This window comes from Pristiophorus japonicus, chromosome 3, assembly GCF_044704955.1.
Source record: "Pristiophorus japonicus isolate sPriJap1 chromosome 3, sPriJap1.hap1, whole genome shotgun sequence".
NCBI classification, from domain to species: Eukaryota; Metazoa; Chordata; class Chondrichthyes; family Pristiophoridae; genus Pristiophorus; species Pristiophorus japonicus.
The window spans coordinates 200,028,096-200,045,334 of record NC_091979.1 but is presented as its reverse complement, the minus strand read 5'-3'; the positions used below and the strand labels follow the sequence as shown (position 1 = coordinate 200,045,334).

The following is a 17,239-nucleotide window of genomic DNA, read 5'->3' as shown; positions in this document are numbered from 1 at the left end:
TTTAATGTCTGGCCATACCTGTACCTTGGTCTCTTCGGCCAACTTGCTAATATTATTACAAGCAGTATTCTCTTGTTATAGATTAGTGTGAACATGAGGCGGTGTGCTTTATAGTGTCTTCTGCTCCGACCTGTGTCCGGAACTCTGTCTAGTCTCTCCGTCACCTTTTACAGTGGTCATTGTTAACACAATTGTGAGCTGTAATGGACAATGGACCAGCTCTGTTGGGCAAGCCACATCGTCCACATGCCTGATACGAGACACCCTAAGCAAGCGCTCTACTCGGAGATCCGACACAGCAAGCGAGCCCCAGGCGGGCAGAGGAAACATTTCAAGGACACCCTCAAAGCTTCCTTGATAAAGTGCAACATCCCCACCGGTACTTGGGAATTCCTGGCCCAAGACCACCCAAAGTGGAGGAAGAGCATCCGGGAGGGCGGTGAGCATCTCGAGTCTCATCGCCAAGAGCATGCGGAAATCAAGCGCAGACAGCGGAAGGAGCGTGTGGCAAACCAGGCTCCCCACCCACCCTTTCCTCCAACGACTATCTGTCCCACCTGTGACAGAGACTGTAATTCCCACATTGGACTGTACAGCCACCTGAGAACTCACTTTTAGAGTGGAAGTGATTCCGAGGGACTACCGATGATGATGACGTGCACATTTGCACATTTGATGTCAGTGGACGTGGGGTGTGTTAATATGCATTAGAGCAGCTCAATCCTGGGAGGAACTCTTGAGAAGGTGAGCCAAAATAATGCACCATTCATTTCACCATCAAATGACTATACCTCAATACACACTTAGTGCACGAGTAACTTAGTTGAGCCTCAGCTGAGGTATTGTGTCCAATTCTGGGCACTTTAGGAAGAATGTCAAGGCCTTGGAGAGGATGCAGAGGAGATTTACTAGGATGGTACCAGGGCTGAGGGACTTCAGTTATATGGAGAGTCTGGAGAAGCAGGGATTATTCTCCTTAGAGCAGGGAAAGAAATGGGGAGATTTAATAGAGATGTTCAAAATTGTGAGAAGTAACTGTTTCCACTGGCAGGAGGGTCGGTAACCAGAGGACACAGATTTAAGGTAATTGGCAAAGGAACCAAAGGGGAGATGAGGAGAAAAAGTACTTTAAATTCTGTGCATAGACTTTGTGTTTAAACAAAGAAAATTGCAAAAGTAGTCCTTATGTAGTAGGTTGGACAGTGGTATGGTAGTAAGTGTGTGGAGGCCCTGACCTGAGAACACCAGTGGCAGGTCGGGGCCATAAAAGGAGCGGAGGTGAGGCAGCCAGGGAGCAGCGTGGAGGCATGCTACTTCAGGGAGCAGCGCGACTGCAGTGAAGAGTGACGTCATCAAGGTCCAGGTCGGTGATTGGAGCGTGGGCAGATACAGCAGGAGTGGCAAGGTCGGGATGAAGGAGCGGCGAGAGACTGTGGAGGGATGTGATCAGGGCCCAGGGGAGGCGTGAGTTGGGGGCCAGGGGCCCAGGTGCAGCATGGGCCAACCCACACTGCGATATATGTGTGCACTCGGTCCGTGCAGCAGAGCAGGTCTCCAGTCGTTTTGGTTAATCCTTGCCACTGGACCAAGACCTAGCTCTGTCAAGCCCGTGTGGTGGCTGGTTTGCTAAAAAATCCACACACTGGCATCTTTCACCCTTCAACATATAGTTCTGGATCCGGAATATTAGGTCCTTCATTGAAACATCTGTGAACTCATCCTTTTTTGGTGTGGAAGCAAGTCATCCTCGTTTTGAGGGCCTGTCAATGATGATGAGTAAGAATAGAAAATAATATGACTACAAAATGGCTGCCATGAGAAGTGGAATCATAATGATCGAAACAGGAGTTCCGCCAAGGTTCACAACACTGAGCAACTCCCACTAAATGTGGCCCTGTAGCTCCGGTCTGATGGCCAATGATGAGCGAGAGGCAGTTTGGTAGGAGGCAGAAAACTCCTGGCAGGAACAGGGCACTGGAGCTTCCTGTGCCTGAGATGTTATTCCAGGTGGATCCTGTTTGTCTGATACTTTGCTGGACAGAGGGCGGACTTAAAAAAAATTTTTTAGGAAGAATATTAGAAAGGGAAGAGTGTATGGGAGCATTAAAAAAAAATGTTTTGCCAAGAAATTCTACACATGGGTCAGGATCTTCATACAATGGGAACAAGCGGGAATGGTACTTGGGAATTCCATAAGTGCCTTGGGATTTCTGTCCAAGGAGATGGGATGAATGAGTAAGGTAGAGTAAGTCTTGATACCGAGTGAACTGAATGGGATTGGTACATGGTCCCTTTACTGATACCTGCTCCAATCTTCAGGAGCCCATGTTGACCGGATGGAGGGAGAGGTGGGACAAGATTTATTTCCCAAGCCCGTAACTTCAAAGAGATTTTACACAGCACGGCTTTTGTATAAAAAAATAGCATCTTTATTCCATTCCACACAGTACATCTCCAGGGCGGTCCATTTACATTCAGAAGGCAACAAGCAGAGAGCTCCCTCGGCGAGTGTAAGTTGGTCCGAGTATATCATGAGCCACGCCACAGTGTACAGACCACCCCACTGTAACATTCACATTCACAAGCACGTAACTGTTAAACTGGGCGAGCCCAATGCACTCCAAGGACACAGGGGCGGGGAGGTGGCGGGGGTGGGGGGGGAGATGGATGCAGCATGGGGACAAGGAGAGGGGTTGGCATGCCGATCGCAGACTGATTGCAGAGACATTGGGGCAAAATCAGAATCCCAAATGGCTAAGAGCTACGTTAAAAGGGGCACTTTACATCCTGGTTTATGCAAGGCCTTCCACTCCAAGCTACCCATTACACAGGTACCGTTCCCCCTATTCCCAGACAAAATATATAGCTTTGCAAAGCTGTCCCTCTGAATGTTTGCATGCTGACCAAATACCAAAGCATTCAAATGAGGAAAAGTCCAGTTAGGGAGATTGCCAGACAGTGCTGTCAGCTCTGGCTCAGTGGTAGCCCTCTCACCTCTGACTCAGTGTTCAAGTCCCACTCCAGAGACTTGTCCACAAAATCTAGGCTAATACACCAGGGTGGTACTGAGGGAGTGCTGCACTGTCGCAGGTGCTGACTTTTGGATATTAGAAATAGGCAGTCTTCCCTCTCAAGTAGGTGTAAAAGATCCCTTGGCACTATTTTGAAGAAGAGCACGGGAGTTCTCACTGGTGTTCTGCCCAATATTTATCCCTGAACTAACATCACTAAAATAGATTATCTGGTCATTATCACATTGCTGTTTGTGGGACCTTGCTGTGTGTAAATTGGCTGCTATGTCTCCAACATAACAACTGTGACTACATTTCAAAAGTAATAATTAGCTGTAACATGCTTTGGGACGTTGTGAAAGGCGCTATATAACTGCAAGACTTTATTTTTTGCATCCGACTCGTTTTTGCATCATCTGGTTGTTGGGTAGAAGACCAAGCGGCTGCTCGAGAGGGCTACAGCCGTCACACATGCACTCATGGAGCTCCTCCTGAGTGCAGTAACAGTCCATCTATTAAACATAACACACCAGGTGTTCTGTAAAAGGGGATGCACAGGCGAGGAAAGGACACTTCCTTTGTGCTTCACCCCCTCCCCGAACCTCGCACGCTTTTATTGTACACCATTTACAAGGTTGAACATCGGAGGAGGGCAGAACGATGGGGGTGGGAGGGGGGAGGGGGGGTTATTAATCAGGGGGTAACAAACTAAGCAAAGTGCAAGATGCCTGATTGGCTGGCCAGAAATCATTCCCTTCCAGGTTTTTAATTGGAGGACTAGCTTGAAAGTTCTTTACACAGTCGACAGTATTAGATCAGAGAAGCAACAGAATGAGGGAGAATTCCACTTTCCAGATTAAATAACATGCTAGAAGAGCAAGCTCCAAATGAAAAAAGTAAACACAAAATTGCTTACCTTAAGAAATGTTAAAAGTGGTTATTACTGTTTTTAAAGGGGCGTGATTTTCATGGGAAACATTTTTCTGCTTTGCTTTTGCAATCAATAGCATATGATACAATGACTGGACTCGCACTGAATGCCATCGTTGCATCACTGGACTGCAGCATTACCTTTCCATGAAGAGAGAGCCCGATTAATGGTTGTTGTGAGTGATTGAATAACAATGCTGGGGTAGAATATAGGAACAGGAGGCCATGCAGCCCCTCAGGCCTGCACCATTCAATCAGATCATGGCTGATCTGTATCTTAACTCCATTTAACCGCCTTGGTTCTGTAACCCTTAATACCCTTGCCTAACAAAGATCTATCAATCTCAGTTGTGACATTTTCAATTGACCCCCAGCCTCAACAGCTTTTTGGGGGAGAGTTCCAGATTTCCACTGCTCTTTGTGCTTCCTGACTTCACCCTTGAATGGCCCAGTTCTAATTTTAAGGTTATGCCCCCTTGTTCTGGCTCCTCCATCAGAGGAAATAGTTTATCTTTATCTACCCTAGCAACCCCCGTTTAATCATCTTAAACACTCAATTAGATCACCCCTTAACCTTCTATACTTGATGGAAGACAAGCCTGGTCCATGCAACCAGTCCTCACAATTGAACCCTTTTAGCCCCGAGGGAAGAGCCAGTACGAGGCAAGAACTGACTATAAGATCACCAGTCCAACAATGACTGTTTGGATAAGTGCTTCGCACATTCTTGCAACATTCTTCCATCTGCTCTTTTAGCAGAGGTTAACTAAATGGCTTAAAGATCAAGTTAAAAAAGCAGCAAGAGGAATGTCACACGAATGCGTTAAACACCATCCACTGGGAACGTCAAGAGTAAATTCCAGGCTACCGTGAATGATCGAGCAGCTCTTAAGTTGGAAATAAGGGTCTCAGAATTAATGAGTATGTTCCGCTCTCCTGTGGTGTTTCAATCAGCTCTCTGTTTCTCCATCCTAGCATCAACCCCTTCCAGATCAAACGCTGCAGCCTTACATTTGAATCTAGTGCTTTAATTAACTCTGTTCTCCCATTCCAGCTATAAAACCTGCTATAAAAATCACACTCCACCCTTGTCTGATGCTTTACCTATCTCGCTGCTAGCCCAGCATTCATAGCTGGCTCTTCATTCCCTCACAAACTGACTTTCACCTTGGCTTCATTGGTAGCACACCCACCTCTGAGTCAAAAGGTTGTAGGTTCAATTCCCATTCCAGAGACTTGAATACAAAATCCAGGCTGACACTTAAGTGCTGCAGTGTCAGAGATGCTGTCTTTCAGATGTTAAACCTAGATGTCTGCCTTCTCACATCCCACGGCACTGTTTGAAGAAGAGTAGTGGAGTTGTCCTTGCCAATATTTATCCCTCAACCAACATCATTAAAACAGATTATCTGGACATTATTTGATTGTGGGAGCTTGCTGTGTGCAAATTGGCTGCTGCGTTTCCTACATTACAACAGTGACTACACTTTATAAAGTATTTAATTGGCCGTTAAGCACTTTAGGATGTCCTGAGATCCTGAAAGGTGTTGTATAAATACAAGTCTTCCTTTCATTTTATTCCCCAGTACTTACCTAATTCGGTTCTTGCCTTCTATTTTCCCTGTGACTGTGTTGGGCCTATGTCATTGGTAGTCCCTGACAGTCTCTAAAGATTACAGGCTTCAGGGATATTTTCCTCCAGTCGTTTTGTGCTCCCACCAACTCTTTTATGCACACTACTGACTGGAGAAAAGCGTACCCAGAACAAACTATGAAGAACATTTAATTGCCCCTGAGAAACTGTACTGTAACATTCACCATTTTTTAAAAACTACAACACACTTCTGATTAAAATACAGAGTAATAGAAAAATATAATTTTTTGAGCTCACTCCTCAAAGAAAATAGATGAAAAAATTGGTCACAGTTACTGACCAGAAATATGTGAGGCCCACTGGCCTGTCACTCAAACCTGGCTGCCACAGTTGGGATGCATTTTCGAGGCGGTTTTTAGTCAAGGACAAGTCTTGACAATGGAGCGTTCCATTATGAAGGAGGGAGAAAAAAGAACCAAGATGCTTCACACCCACTGCTCTAAGCATACCCCTCCCCCTGATTGGAAACAGTTGTGGAGAATTCCACAGACTAGACCAAAGGTGGCTCTTGGGAAATGAGAAACTCCCTTACACACAGCAAGAACACGATTTGCCTGGACTCAGGTGGTCTTGTTCTTTGGACTGTGAGTAACTCAGAGGATTATTGTAACTGGGAAAAGTCCGTAAGTATCTGTCAACTTTTCTAAGCAAAGTTTCCATCTTACAGTGATCACATTCCATCCGACCAACACTCCCACATTTGGGGAGAGTCTCTGACTTCAGGATTGTGACCCCCTACTCTTGCGTCAGTGTTGCTATTTACTAGTATCCCTCTTTCTTGCACGAGAGAGTGAGAGAAAACACAAGGGAGCTCAATGGTCTTCCCAGCATGCACAACTCTAGTGAAAGCTCTCTGCCAAAACTGCAGGGCCCACAGATCTAACTGGGCGCTTTCACCACTACTTGCTTCCTCCCAATCTCCAGCAAAACAGAGAAAACACTTGGAAATTCTAAAGGCAGAGTGTGAGGAACGAAGGAGCACTACAGAAAAGGGAGAGAGATAGATGGGGCAAAGACGATTATTAATGCCAAGAGTTAGGGTTGCCAACTGTGGTTGGACATATGTGTCATCACCACCCTGCCCCCAACACTCCGCCATTGGTCACCTGACATGTCCATCCTCGTGGTGCCCCACCTTCTTACACCAATCAGAAAGTGAATAGACTCTTCATTACGCGATTGGATGATTCTAGACTGTCAGTCAACAGCCTTTATTCCCCATCTCCAATAGTTTTATAACTAACAAACAAAAATGTTCAAAGAAAATCAAAATGTTTTTCTCCCGGGTTGCTCGCAGCAGTGTCCAGGAGATTAATCTTTAATTCCTGGAGTCTCCAGGCTAATCCTAGAAGGTTAGCAACTCTACCAAGAGACTGTCTCAGGGATGTGGCTCACAACTAACATTCGTCGGAATTTGATAAACCATATTGATAAAAAAAATGGCAAATTACTGCAGATAGCTGAAAATGTGAAAGAAAAACAAAAAAAGCTGGAGAGAATCAGAGGGTCAGATGACTTTACAGATGTATTAGACCCTAATTAAGATCTTCTGTTGAAAGGTTCATAACTTGTTTTTATTTATTGTGTCAGCAAAACAAAATGATCTCAAGATCGACTTGAATGCTCTGCTCATGGGAAGAATCCATGGAAATAGAGACAAGGAAATGGAAGGGGTAGGCTAGGGTTGTCAACCCTACAGGATTGCCCTGGAGTCTCCAGAAATTAAAGGACCCTGCTGCGAGCAAAAACCCTTTCACCTCTTGGAGAAAAAAATCACCATGGCATTAAAAAATAGTGTTTAAAAAAAAATTGTTGAACACTTTTGTTTACTGGTTAAAAAAATATTAGAGATGGGAAATAAAAGGTTGTTTGAGCGAGTTGGATGTCATGTGATGAAAGCTCCAGGATTACATGCGATCAGAATTGGTAACCCTAGGGTAGGCCCCTGGAGTGGAGGATGAAGTATGATTCCAGTAGGAGGTTTGATGGATGATTGACACTTGCACGATTGGTGGACATGTCAGGGATATAAAATTACGCAAAAAAAAGGTGTTTCATATGAACATCTTATATCTCAGTGGAGAATGATAAACGTGCTATTTACAGACAAATGGGGTGATATGTTATGACATAAAGGCATGCTGTTTGGAAAGGCGTCGAGCACTTTTGAAACAAGTCATCACTGTAGATATCTAATTCATTCTTTACAACAAGCACCTAATAACTGAAATCCCTTTTTAGATTTGAGATTGAGATCGTCTTTGTATAGTAAAGGGGATCTGTACATCTGAATTATTTGGCCTCTTGCGAAGGCTGAGATTTGAGAGGGTTGCTGTTTCTAGCATTTTAAAGGGACCATAGAATATAAACCATGATCAGTTGTTTCACCTTGTCACCTTGTTAAAAGCAGTCGAAGCAGAAGACATGACCTGCGTTTGACCAGGGGTAAATTCAAAACTAACCTGTGGAAACAAGTGGTCAGTCTATGGAACAGGCTCCCTAGGTAGACAGACGGTTGAAGCAGTTAGCGTTGATTCATTCAAAAGCTAATTAAAAACATTTCTTCCAGAAAGTCATATTTTGGGATTCAGTATATGAGTCATTTGAGATGTGGTAGTGTAGCAGGCCTGGAAGGAACAGGTCACCATGACCTATGGTTCCTAAAACATAGGATTCGTAGGGATCCGTAATCACTCTTGTAATGTAGAAAACCGGCAGCCAATTTCTACACAGTAAGCTCCTACAAACAGCAATGTGATAATGACCAGATAATCTGTTTTGGGTTTTGGTTGAGGGATAAAAATTGGCCAAAACACCAGGAAGAACTGCCCTGCTCTTCTTCAAAATAGCACTGTGGGATCTTTTATACTTATTGAGATGACAGACAAGGATTCGGTTTAATATCTTACCCAAAAGACAGCACATCCCGACAGTGTCACACTGTCTCAGTACTGCACTGGAGTGTCAGCCTAGATTTTGTGCTCAAGTCTCTGGAGTGGGACTTGAACCCACAACCTTCTGACCCAGAGGCAAGAATGGGACCCACTGAGCCATGGCTAGCAGGTGGGTTAAATCACATTTGCAGAAATATCTCCCTTTTCTAATGCTGATGATTATGTTGCAATTGCACGATGAGTTTAAGCGCTGAGAATATGAATAATTGTGACATTTGGATTAAGCCTGCTTCAGAAAGCATGTTTCAAAGTGAAGGATCATCTACTTACTGAGAGCAGTGATTGATTGCTGGGCAGAATCATTAACAGCCTTTTGTCACTGGATGGCGATGTCATGCTGCTTGCTGCAGCCTCAAATTACACGGAAACCGAGGAACTGTGAGCGGTTTCAATTCTTTTATTTCTCCTCTCCCCCGGAGTATGTGATTACCATTAGCACAGAGCAAACTCCTCTTCTGTCTAATCACCGCCAAAATCCTGTTTCAATCAAATCTTTCCAAAGACCATCTTCATGTTGACATTTATTTCAAGTCACAAGTGGCAATCAGTGTGACATCATCATCTGGTGACAAAAGGCTACTAAACAATGTTGCTAAGGCAGCAAATGGCTTCTCTTAGCAAGCAGAAAACAACCACTTTTACAACCACTGTGAGTTTATTTGTGTGCGTGTGTTTGTGCGTTTCTGTGTGAGCGTGTCTGTGTGAGTGTGTGTGTGTTTGCGTGTCTGCGTGTGCGTATCTGTGTGAGTGTGTCTGTGCGTTTGTTTATGTGCGTGTCTGTGTCTGCCAGTGTGTGCCTGTGTGAGTGTGTCTGTGCGAGTATGTCTGTGCGAGTATGTCTGTGTGAGTGTGTCTGTGCGAGTGTGTCTGTGTATTCATGTCTGTGTGTTTGTGTGCGTTTTTTTGTGTGCGTGTCTGTGTCTGTGTCAGTGTGAGTGTGTCTATGTGTGAGTGTGCGTGTGTATCTGTGTGTGCGTGTGTGTCTGTGTGAGTGTGTCTGTGTGTGCATCTGTATGTGCGCGTGTCTGTGTGAATTTGTGCGTGCGTGTGTCTGAATGCATGTGTCTGAGTGTGTGCGCGTTTGTGCGTTCGTGTGTTTGAGTGCGTGTGTCTGAGTGTGTGTGTCTGTGTGCGTTTGTGCATGTGTGCCTGAGTACATGTGTCTGAGTGCATGTGTCTGAGTGTGTGTGTGTGTGTGTATGTTTGTGCGTTTGTGTGTGCCTGAGTGCATGTGTCAGAGTACGTGTGTCTGAGTGTGTGTGTGTGCATTTGTGTGTGCCTGAGTGCGTGTGTCTGAGTGTGTGTGGGTAAAATGATGGAATCAATTATTAAGGATGTCATAGCAGTGCATTTGGAAAGAGGTAATATGATAGGTCCAAGTCAGCATGGATTTGTGGAAGGGAAATCATGCTTGACAAATCTTCTGGAATTTTTTGAGGATGTTTCCAGTAGAGTGGACAAGGGAGAACCAGTTGATGTGGTATATTTGGACTTTCAGAAGGCTTTCGACAAGGTCCCACACAAGAGATTAATGTGCAAAGTTAAAGCACATGGGATTGGGGGTAGTGTGCTGACATGGATTGAGAACTGGTTGTCAGACAGGAAGCAAAGAGTAGGAGTAAATGGGTACTTTTCAGAATGGCAGGCAGTGACTAGTGGGGTACCGCAAGGTTCTGTGCTGGGGCCCCAGCTGTTTACACTGTACATTAATGATTTAGACGAGGGGATTAAATGTAGTATCTCCAAATTTGCGGATGACACTAAGTTGGGTGGCAGTGTGAGCTGCAAGGAGGATTCTATGAGGCTGCAGAGCGACTTGGATAGGTTAGGTGAGTGGGCAAATGCATGGCAGATGAAGTATAATGTGGATAAATGTGAGGTTATCCACTTTGGTGGTAAAAACAGAGAGACAGACTATTATCTGAATGGTGACAGATTAGGAAAAGGGGAGGTGCAAAGAGACCTGGGTGTCATGGTACATCAGTCATTGAAGGTTGGCAGGCGGTTAAGAAAGCAAATGGCATGTTGGCCTTCATAGCGAGGGGATTTGAGTACAAGGGCAGGGAGGAGTTGCTACAATTGTACAGGGCCTTGGTGAGGCCACACCTGGAGTATTGTGTACAGTTTTGGTCTCCTAACCTGAGGAAGGACATTCTTGCTATTGAGGGAGTGCAGCGAAGGTTCACCAGACTGATTCCCGGGATGGCGGGACTGACCTATCAAGAAAGACTGGATCAACTGGGCTTGTATTCACTGAGTTCAGAAGAATGAGAGGGGACCTCATAGAAATGTTTAAAATTCTGATGGGTTTAGACAGGTTAGATGCAGGAAGAATGTTCCCAATGTTGGGGAAGTCCAGAACCAGGGGACACAGTCTAAGGATAAGGGGGAAGCCATTTAGGACCGAGATGAGGAGGAATTTCTTCACCCAGAGAGTGGTGAACCTGTGGAATTCTCTACCACAGAAAGTTGTTGAGGCCAATTCCCTAAATATATTCAAAAAGGAGTTAGATGAAGTCCTTACTACTAGGGGAATCAAGGAGTATGGTGAGAAAGCAGGAATGGGGTACTGAAGTTGCATGTTCAGCCATGAACTCATTGAATGGCGGTGCAGGCTAGAAGGGCCGAATGGCCTACTCCTGCACCTATTTTCTATGTTTCTGTTTCTATGTTTCTATGTGTGTGTGTGCGTTTGTGTGTGCCTGAATGCATGTGTCAGAGTGCGTGTGTCTGAGTGTATGTCTGTGTGCGTTTGTGTGTGCATGTGTCTGAGTGTGTGTATCTGTGTGTGTATGCATTTGTGCGCGTGTATGTCTGAGTGCATGTGTCTGAGTGCGTTTGTGTGTGTTTATGGTCATCAAGGTGAGGGATGGTATTTGCTGAAGAATGAAATGCTTTCTGATTTCAGGCCCAGAGTCTCAGCATCAAGTACTCCCGATTCAGACGCACAACCTAATATGGAGTAAGATGCCTCCGCTCAGGCCCAAACCTACTTTCCTGAGGAACATAGGAACAGGAGAAGGCCACTCAGCCCCTTGAGCCTGTTCTGCCATTCAATTAGATCATGGCTGATCTGTATATTAACTCCATTTACCCACCTTGTTTCTGTACTCCTTAATACCCTTACCTAATAAAAATCGATCAATAACAACAACATAGTAAAACGTCCCAAGATGCTTCACAAGAGTATTATAAGACAAAACAAAGAAATTTGACACAGAGCCACTTAAGGAGAAATTAGGGTAGGTGACCAAAAGCCTGGTCAAAGAGCGTCTTAAAGGAGGAAAGCGAAGTAGAGAGGCGGAGAGGTTTAGGCAGGGAGTACCAATAGGTCTAGGCAGCTGAAGGCACGGCCATCGATGGTTGAGTGATTATAATCAGGGATGCTCAAGAGGGCAGAATTAGAGGAGCACAAATATCTCGGGGGAATTGTGGGGCTGAAGGAGATTACAGATACAGGGAGGGGCTTTGAAAACAAGGATGAGAATTTTGAAATCAAGACACTGCTAATATAGGTCAACGAGCACAGGGGAAATTGATGAGCGGGACCTGGTGCGAATTAGGACATGTGCAGCTGAGTTTTAGATGACCTCAAGTTTCTGTACGACAGAATGTAGGAGGCCAACAAGGAGTGCATGGAATAGTCAAGTGTAGAGGTAACAAAGGCATGGATGAGGGCTTCAGCAGCAGATGAGCTGAGGCAAGGGCAGAGATGGGCAATGTTATGGAGGTGGAAATAGGCAGTCTTAGTTATGCTGCGGATGTGTGGTCAAAAGCTCATTTCAGTGTCAAATATGACACCAAGGTTGTGAACAGTGTGGTTCAGCCTCAGATGCTAGGGAGAGGGATGGAGTCAGTGGCTAAGGAACGGAGTTTGTGGGAAAATCCTGTAGATTTAATCTGGCTTTTGACATTTTCAATTGTCCCCAGCATCAGCAGCCTTTTGAGGGAGAGAGTTCCAGATTTCCACTAGCCTTTGTGTAACATACCCCCTGAGTGGTCTAATATAATTTTAGGGTTATGCCCCCTTGTTCTGGACTCCCCCACCAGAGGATATCGTTTTTCTCTATTCACCCTATCAAGTCTTTTAATCATCTTAACCACCTCAATTAGCCACTCCATAATCTTCGCTACTCAAAGGAATACAAGCCTAGTCTAAGCAACCTGTCCTCATAATTGAACCCTTTATTAGTCTTTAGAATTTATGCTGCACCACCTCCAAAGCCAATATAGCCTCCCTGCAGCGATGTACCCAGAACTGAATGCAGGACTCCAGCTAACCAGAGCTTTATATAACTGTAGCATAACTTCCACCCCTTTGTATTCCAGCCGCCCTGAGGCTGTGACGTTTTCCACATTAGCATCCTATGGCCTTTCTGAGTGAGAATGTCAATTTGTCAATTAGTGTACTGTGCAGTGTGCACTGTGCTGTGCTGTGTGCTATTCAGTGTGCTGTGAGCCCTGCACACTATGTGCTGGGCTGTGTGCTGTGCAGTGTGCTATTCAGTGTGCTGTGAGCCCTGCACACTATGGGCTGTGCTGTGTGCTGTGCAGTGTGCTATTCAGTGTGCTGTGAGCCCTGCACACTATGGGCTGGGTTGAGCTGACAAACTCATTTCATGTAGGGCCCTTACAACCAAAACGGAGGGGGAGGGGGGAGGATTTTCATCCCACTAATTTGGGCTGGATTCAAACAAATGCCCCACAGGTGACAGAACCATGTCCCAACCCATAACACTCATTTTATGATAATAAAGAGTTAAACAAATATCTTTCTTACAACCCTCCAAGAATTCTATGTTCCTCCAACTCTGGCCTCTTGTGGCTCCCCAGCTCCCTTCACCCCACCATTGGCGGCCATGGAAATTCTTGGGAATTCCCTTCCTAAACCTCTCCGCCTTTCTCTCCTTCTTTAAGACGCTCCTTACAATCCACCTCTTTGGTCACCTGTCCTAATATCTCCTTATGTGTCTTGGCCTCCATTTTTATCTAATTGCGTTCTTGTGAAGCGCCCTGGGAATTTTTTCTATGTTGAAGACGCTGTATAAATGCAAGTTGTTTCCAATCAGATGCCAGACAAAAATAATCATGGGTGAGCGAGTAATCTCAAAATAAACATTCTAGATTTAATCTGGCTTTTGGAGGGTGGTGGACCTTGAGTCAAAGAGATTAAATAGGTCCAAAGGCATTCATCTGATCTTGTATTAATGAAAGATGAAGAGTTGGAATTTTGCCTGGTTTACATTTTGGAGGGGGGCAAGATGCCCATTACAGAACCTGAGAGAGGGAATTAAATGAAAGAATCCATGATGGTGCAGGACAGGACCGGTCTGTGGATGAATGGGCTTTTCTTGTTTTGTACTTTGCAGTTGAAGAAGATGCACCTTCTTTCAGCATTTCTTAACACAGAAAACGTCATCTGTCTTATTTTAAGAATATTCTAGAATGCAGAGATACTTTTGGCAGGTGTGATCATTTGGCTTCTCAATTAGTGCACAATTCAGCTTGATTTGCCCATCAAAGATGTAATTTTAAGAACAATAAAGTGTGAGATTGACCTATTTTCAAAAATGAAAAATGTTCTTTCACATTCACGGCAATTAATCGTGAATTACTGCCCCTCACAACACTCGAGTGCAAGTCATGTTTACCATACTTTACCAGAGGGAGAAACAAACTAAAAGTCCCCATTCAGCCAGGAACCAGGTGTTTTAATTTTGGCTGAATATTTTTTACTTGCAGTAGGTTTTCACTTTTTAAGCAAAACCTGACAAATTAGTTCCCCATTTTTTTTTACTGTGTTGCCTTACTAAATTGCATGGTGGGTCACCTCAGTTGTTTAAGGCCCAATTCCAAAATGGCTGCCCTGCCAATATCCGGTCGGTACTATGAACGGTTTGTTCGGGTAGGATTTGGACATCGAACTGCTGAAGTCTTATTTAATTATTGTAGTGCAGCTCCTTTGAACATGGAGATCTTCAGAAAGAGAGAGGCATTTACATCAGCACCTTGTCACGTACTCTCTGAAGTATCTCAGCACCCTCAGTAGAATGAATTGCTTTGCAGTGCAGCGGACTGTTGTCACGCAGGCAAAGTTGGCGCACAGCAAGTTCCCACAAACAGCAATGAGGTGACTGACCAGTTAACCAGTCATTGGGGTTGTTGGATGTGGGAGACATCTTAGGCGGGAGACCAAGGACCACAATGAGGTTCTTTGTTCTTTCTGGTTAAAAGATCTTTTTCACGTTATAAAGCCGGCGTAGATAGTTCATAAAGGCTGGAGAAAAATTAAGACAGAAACAGAGAATAAACAGAGACAAACATGGAAGCCTGCATATATTGCCTAGAATTATTCTGCATTAAAGCAACCATTTTGCTCGACCATCATTAAATGAAATTTCAGTCTGCCCAAAAAAACGACCTTACTGGGAACCGTGACGCACTTCCTTGCTTTTCTAAAATATATTTTCTTGCGTGTGACTGTTCATTTCTTTTCCACCCAGAATTACATAAGATGTCAACAAAAACAGTCTTCACCAACTACTGCTTCTCGGAGAACGCAGAAGGACCCCCGTCTGGGCTGTTCTTCCAGTTTGCCTTGTACACTACCGTGAGGAGATTTTGCACAACCAATTCTCTCAGAAGAAGGAAAAAAAATGAAAGATACACGATGTGTGAGATCGTCACTTTTTTTTTCTATTTATAATCCACAGGTGCGATGTTGAGTAGAGAGAAAAAAAATAATAGCAGGCGTTCCCATGGCGATTGCAGTGGAGAGTGCAAGTAGAGCCAGCGATACGATTAACGTTTTTTCGGTTTGTTTTGTTTATATTCCTAGCCGTGTGTTCTCTCATTTTGAGCTGTAATCTTCCTTTCCAATTTTTATAGTAAGCCCAGGCTCCACTCCTGTGACATAGCTGTTGGGGAACTGGACGTTTTTGAAATTGACCGAGTGAAGGCTCTTCTTGGCTGAAAATCCGTAGCGTTGGCGGTACAGCACCATGCCCAGAGAGATACAGAGCAGCACTATGAGAGCACCTCCTCCGGCTATTATGTAATACCAGTAATTGGGGATGGGTTGCGCTGACACAGATTCCACTGTGGGTTCGCTCCCCGCAGGGCGTTCCCCTAGTGGAGAGACACAAAATAGCGCTGGGACTAATCTCATTGATTGACAAGAGCATGCTCAGCGGGCACGGTGCATCATGGGAGTATTCTTTTCCCATCAACTGGATCCCTGTCCTCCCATCAAGTATCGGGTAGAAATTTAGAAGGAAGAGTTTCCACAATTCTGTGGCGATCTGATACTGCACGTGTTTTTTTGTGGCAGATCACGTTTTGCCGATGTATCAAATGGCGACCCTGCCAATCGGATCATTCAAAAGGGTTACCCTGGACTGGGTCTGGTTTCCACAGTGGTGGCTGCAGTGAGGATGGGAATCAGCCAGAATCCACCACAATCAAAGCAGGAAGTGAGAGCAAGCAGGATCCCATGGCGCACCGTGGCTTTACTTTATTGTAACTGCGCAATGTGATGAATTACATTATTGAAAAAAAAACATTGTCACCTACAACACCAAACTAAAGAGCAGGCAATCTAGAGGTCACTTTGTGAGATTAAATAACCTGCGATAGGACAATCAATTTGGTCCTGACATGCTAAAAGAAACTGAAAGTGCTGAAATTATGCTGTACCGCAACGAGCGTGCAAACACGAGTGTGCTTCTCTAAAATTCCTCTCTCCGCTATTTTAGCAAAGGTGTAAACCTGTTTAAAATAAATGGGTTAACTGCTCTGTAAAATAAAAAATAGCGAGGAAAGAAATTCCAGAGAAATGCATCAAGAGCTCATCCCTCAGAGTAATTTGAGAGAACTCCTACTTTCTCAGAAATTATTTTTTGCCCTTTCAATTTTGTGGCAAGCCTACTGAAATCACCTGTTGCCTGGCCAGACAAATGGCAACTACTGATTCATGGTGACCATTGACATAAGTTGCAGGGCGTTCACAGTGAAGTATTTTCATCGTTGTTTCAAGGTTCCTTTGGAGTTGTCGGAGCTTAATTAATTCAGTCCACTTCGGTCTTTGGCCCGAGATCATCTTGGCTTTGTAAAGGCCCATGTTTAATCGACCAAATTGTGCTGAAGTAATCATGGTTCAACAAGACTTAAGACAAGAAAGCTCGGAAGTCAGTGAGGACACCCAACACGCTTCCAGATAGTGATGTATCGCTAACTGCTCACTGGTCTCAATGATTATAGAAGCCTAGCAGATTCAGATGTCATACAATTAACTCACCTGTCGGTGTGTCACTAGCATGGATCCCGGGAAAGGCACTGATGGGCTCTGCAAATGAAATATAACAACTGTTAATTCTCTGAATACACGGCAACAGCTTCCTTCAGTCTTGTCTCTTTGGTCCACATAACATAAGAACATAAGAAATAGGAGCAGGAGTAGGCCATTTGGCCCCTCAAGCCTGCTCCGCCATTCAATAAGATCATGGCTGATCTGATCTTGGCCTCAACTCCACTTCCCTGCCCATTCCTTATAACCCTTGACTCCCTTATTGTTCAAAAATCTGTCTACCTCCACCTTAAATATATTCAATGACCCAGTCTCCACAGCTCTCTGGTGTAGAGAATTCCAAAGATTCACGACCCTCAGAGAGAAAAGAATTCCTCCTCATTTT

At 44.6% G+C, this 17,239-nt stretch overlaps 1 protein-coding gene across 2 annotated transcripts in view; it reads right to left on the bottom strand.

The window, feature by feature from the left end:
- LOC139260070 (neuropilin-2-like) overlaps window positions 1-17,239 on the bottom strand; it is a 186,957-nt gene that overhangs the window by 29,033 nt on the left and 140,685 nt on the right. The window contains exons 15-16 of one of the 2 annotated variants that reach the window (XM_070876201.1): window positions 16,846-16,893; window positions 14,018-15,677 (exon numbers count right to left, since the gene is read on the bottom strand). In XM_070876201.1, the coding sequence (XP_070732302.1) occupies window positions 15,400-15,677; window positions 16,846-16,893 (326 nt within the window). In that variant the 3' untranslated portion in view covers window positions 14,018-15,399. Of the gene's footprint in view, window positions 1-14,017; window positions 15,678-16,845; window positions 16,894-17,239 lie in introns of those variants that run through there. The other variant, XM_070876200.1, reaches the window with a different exon arrangement.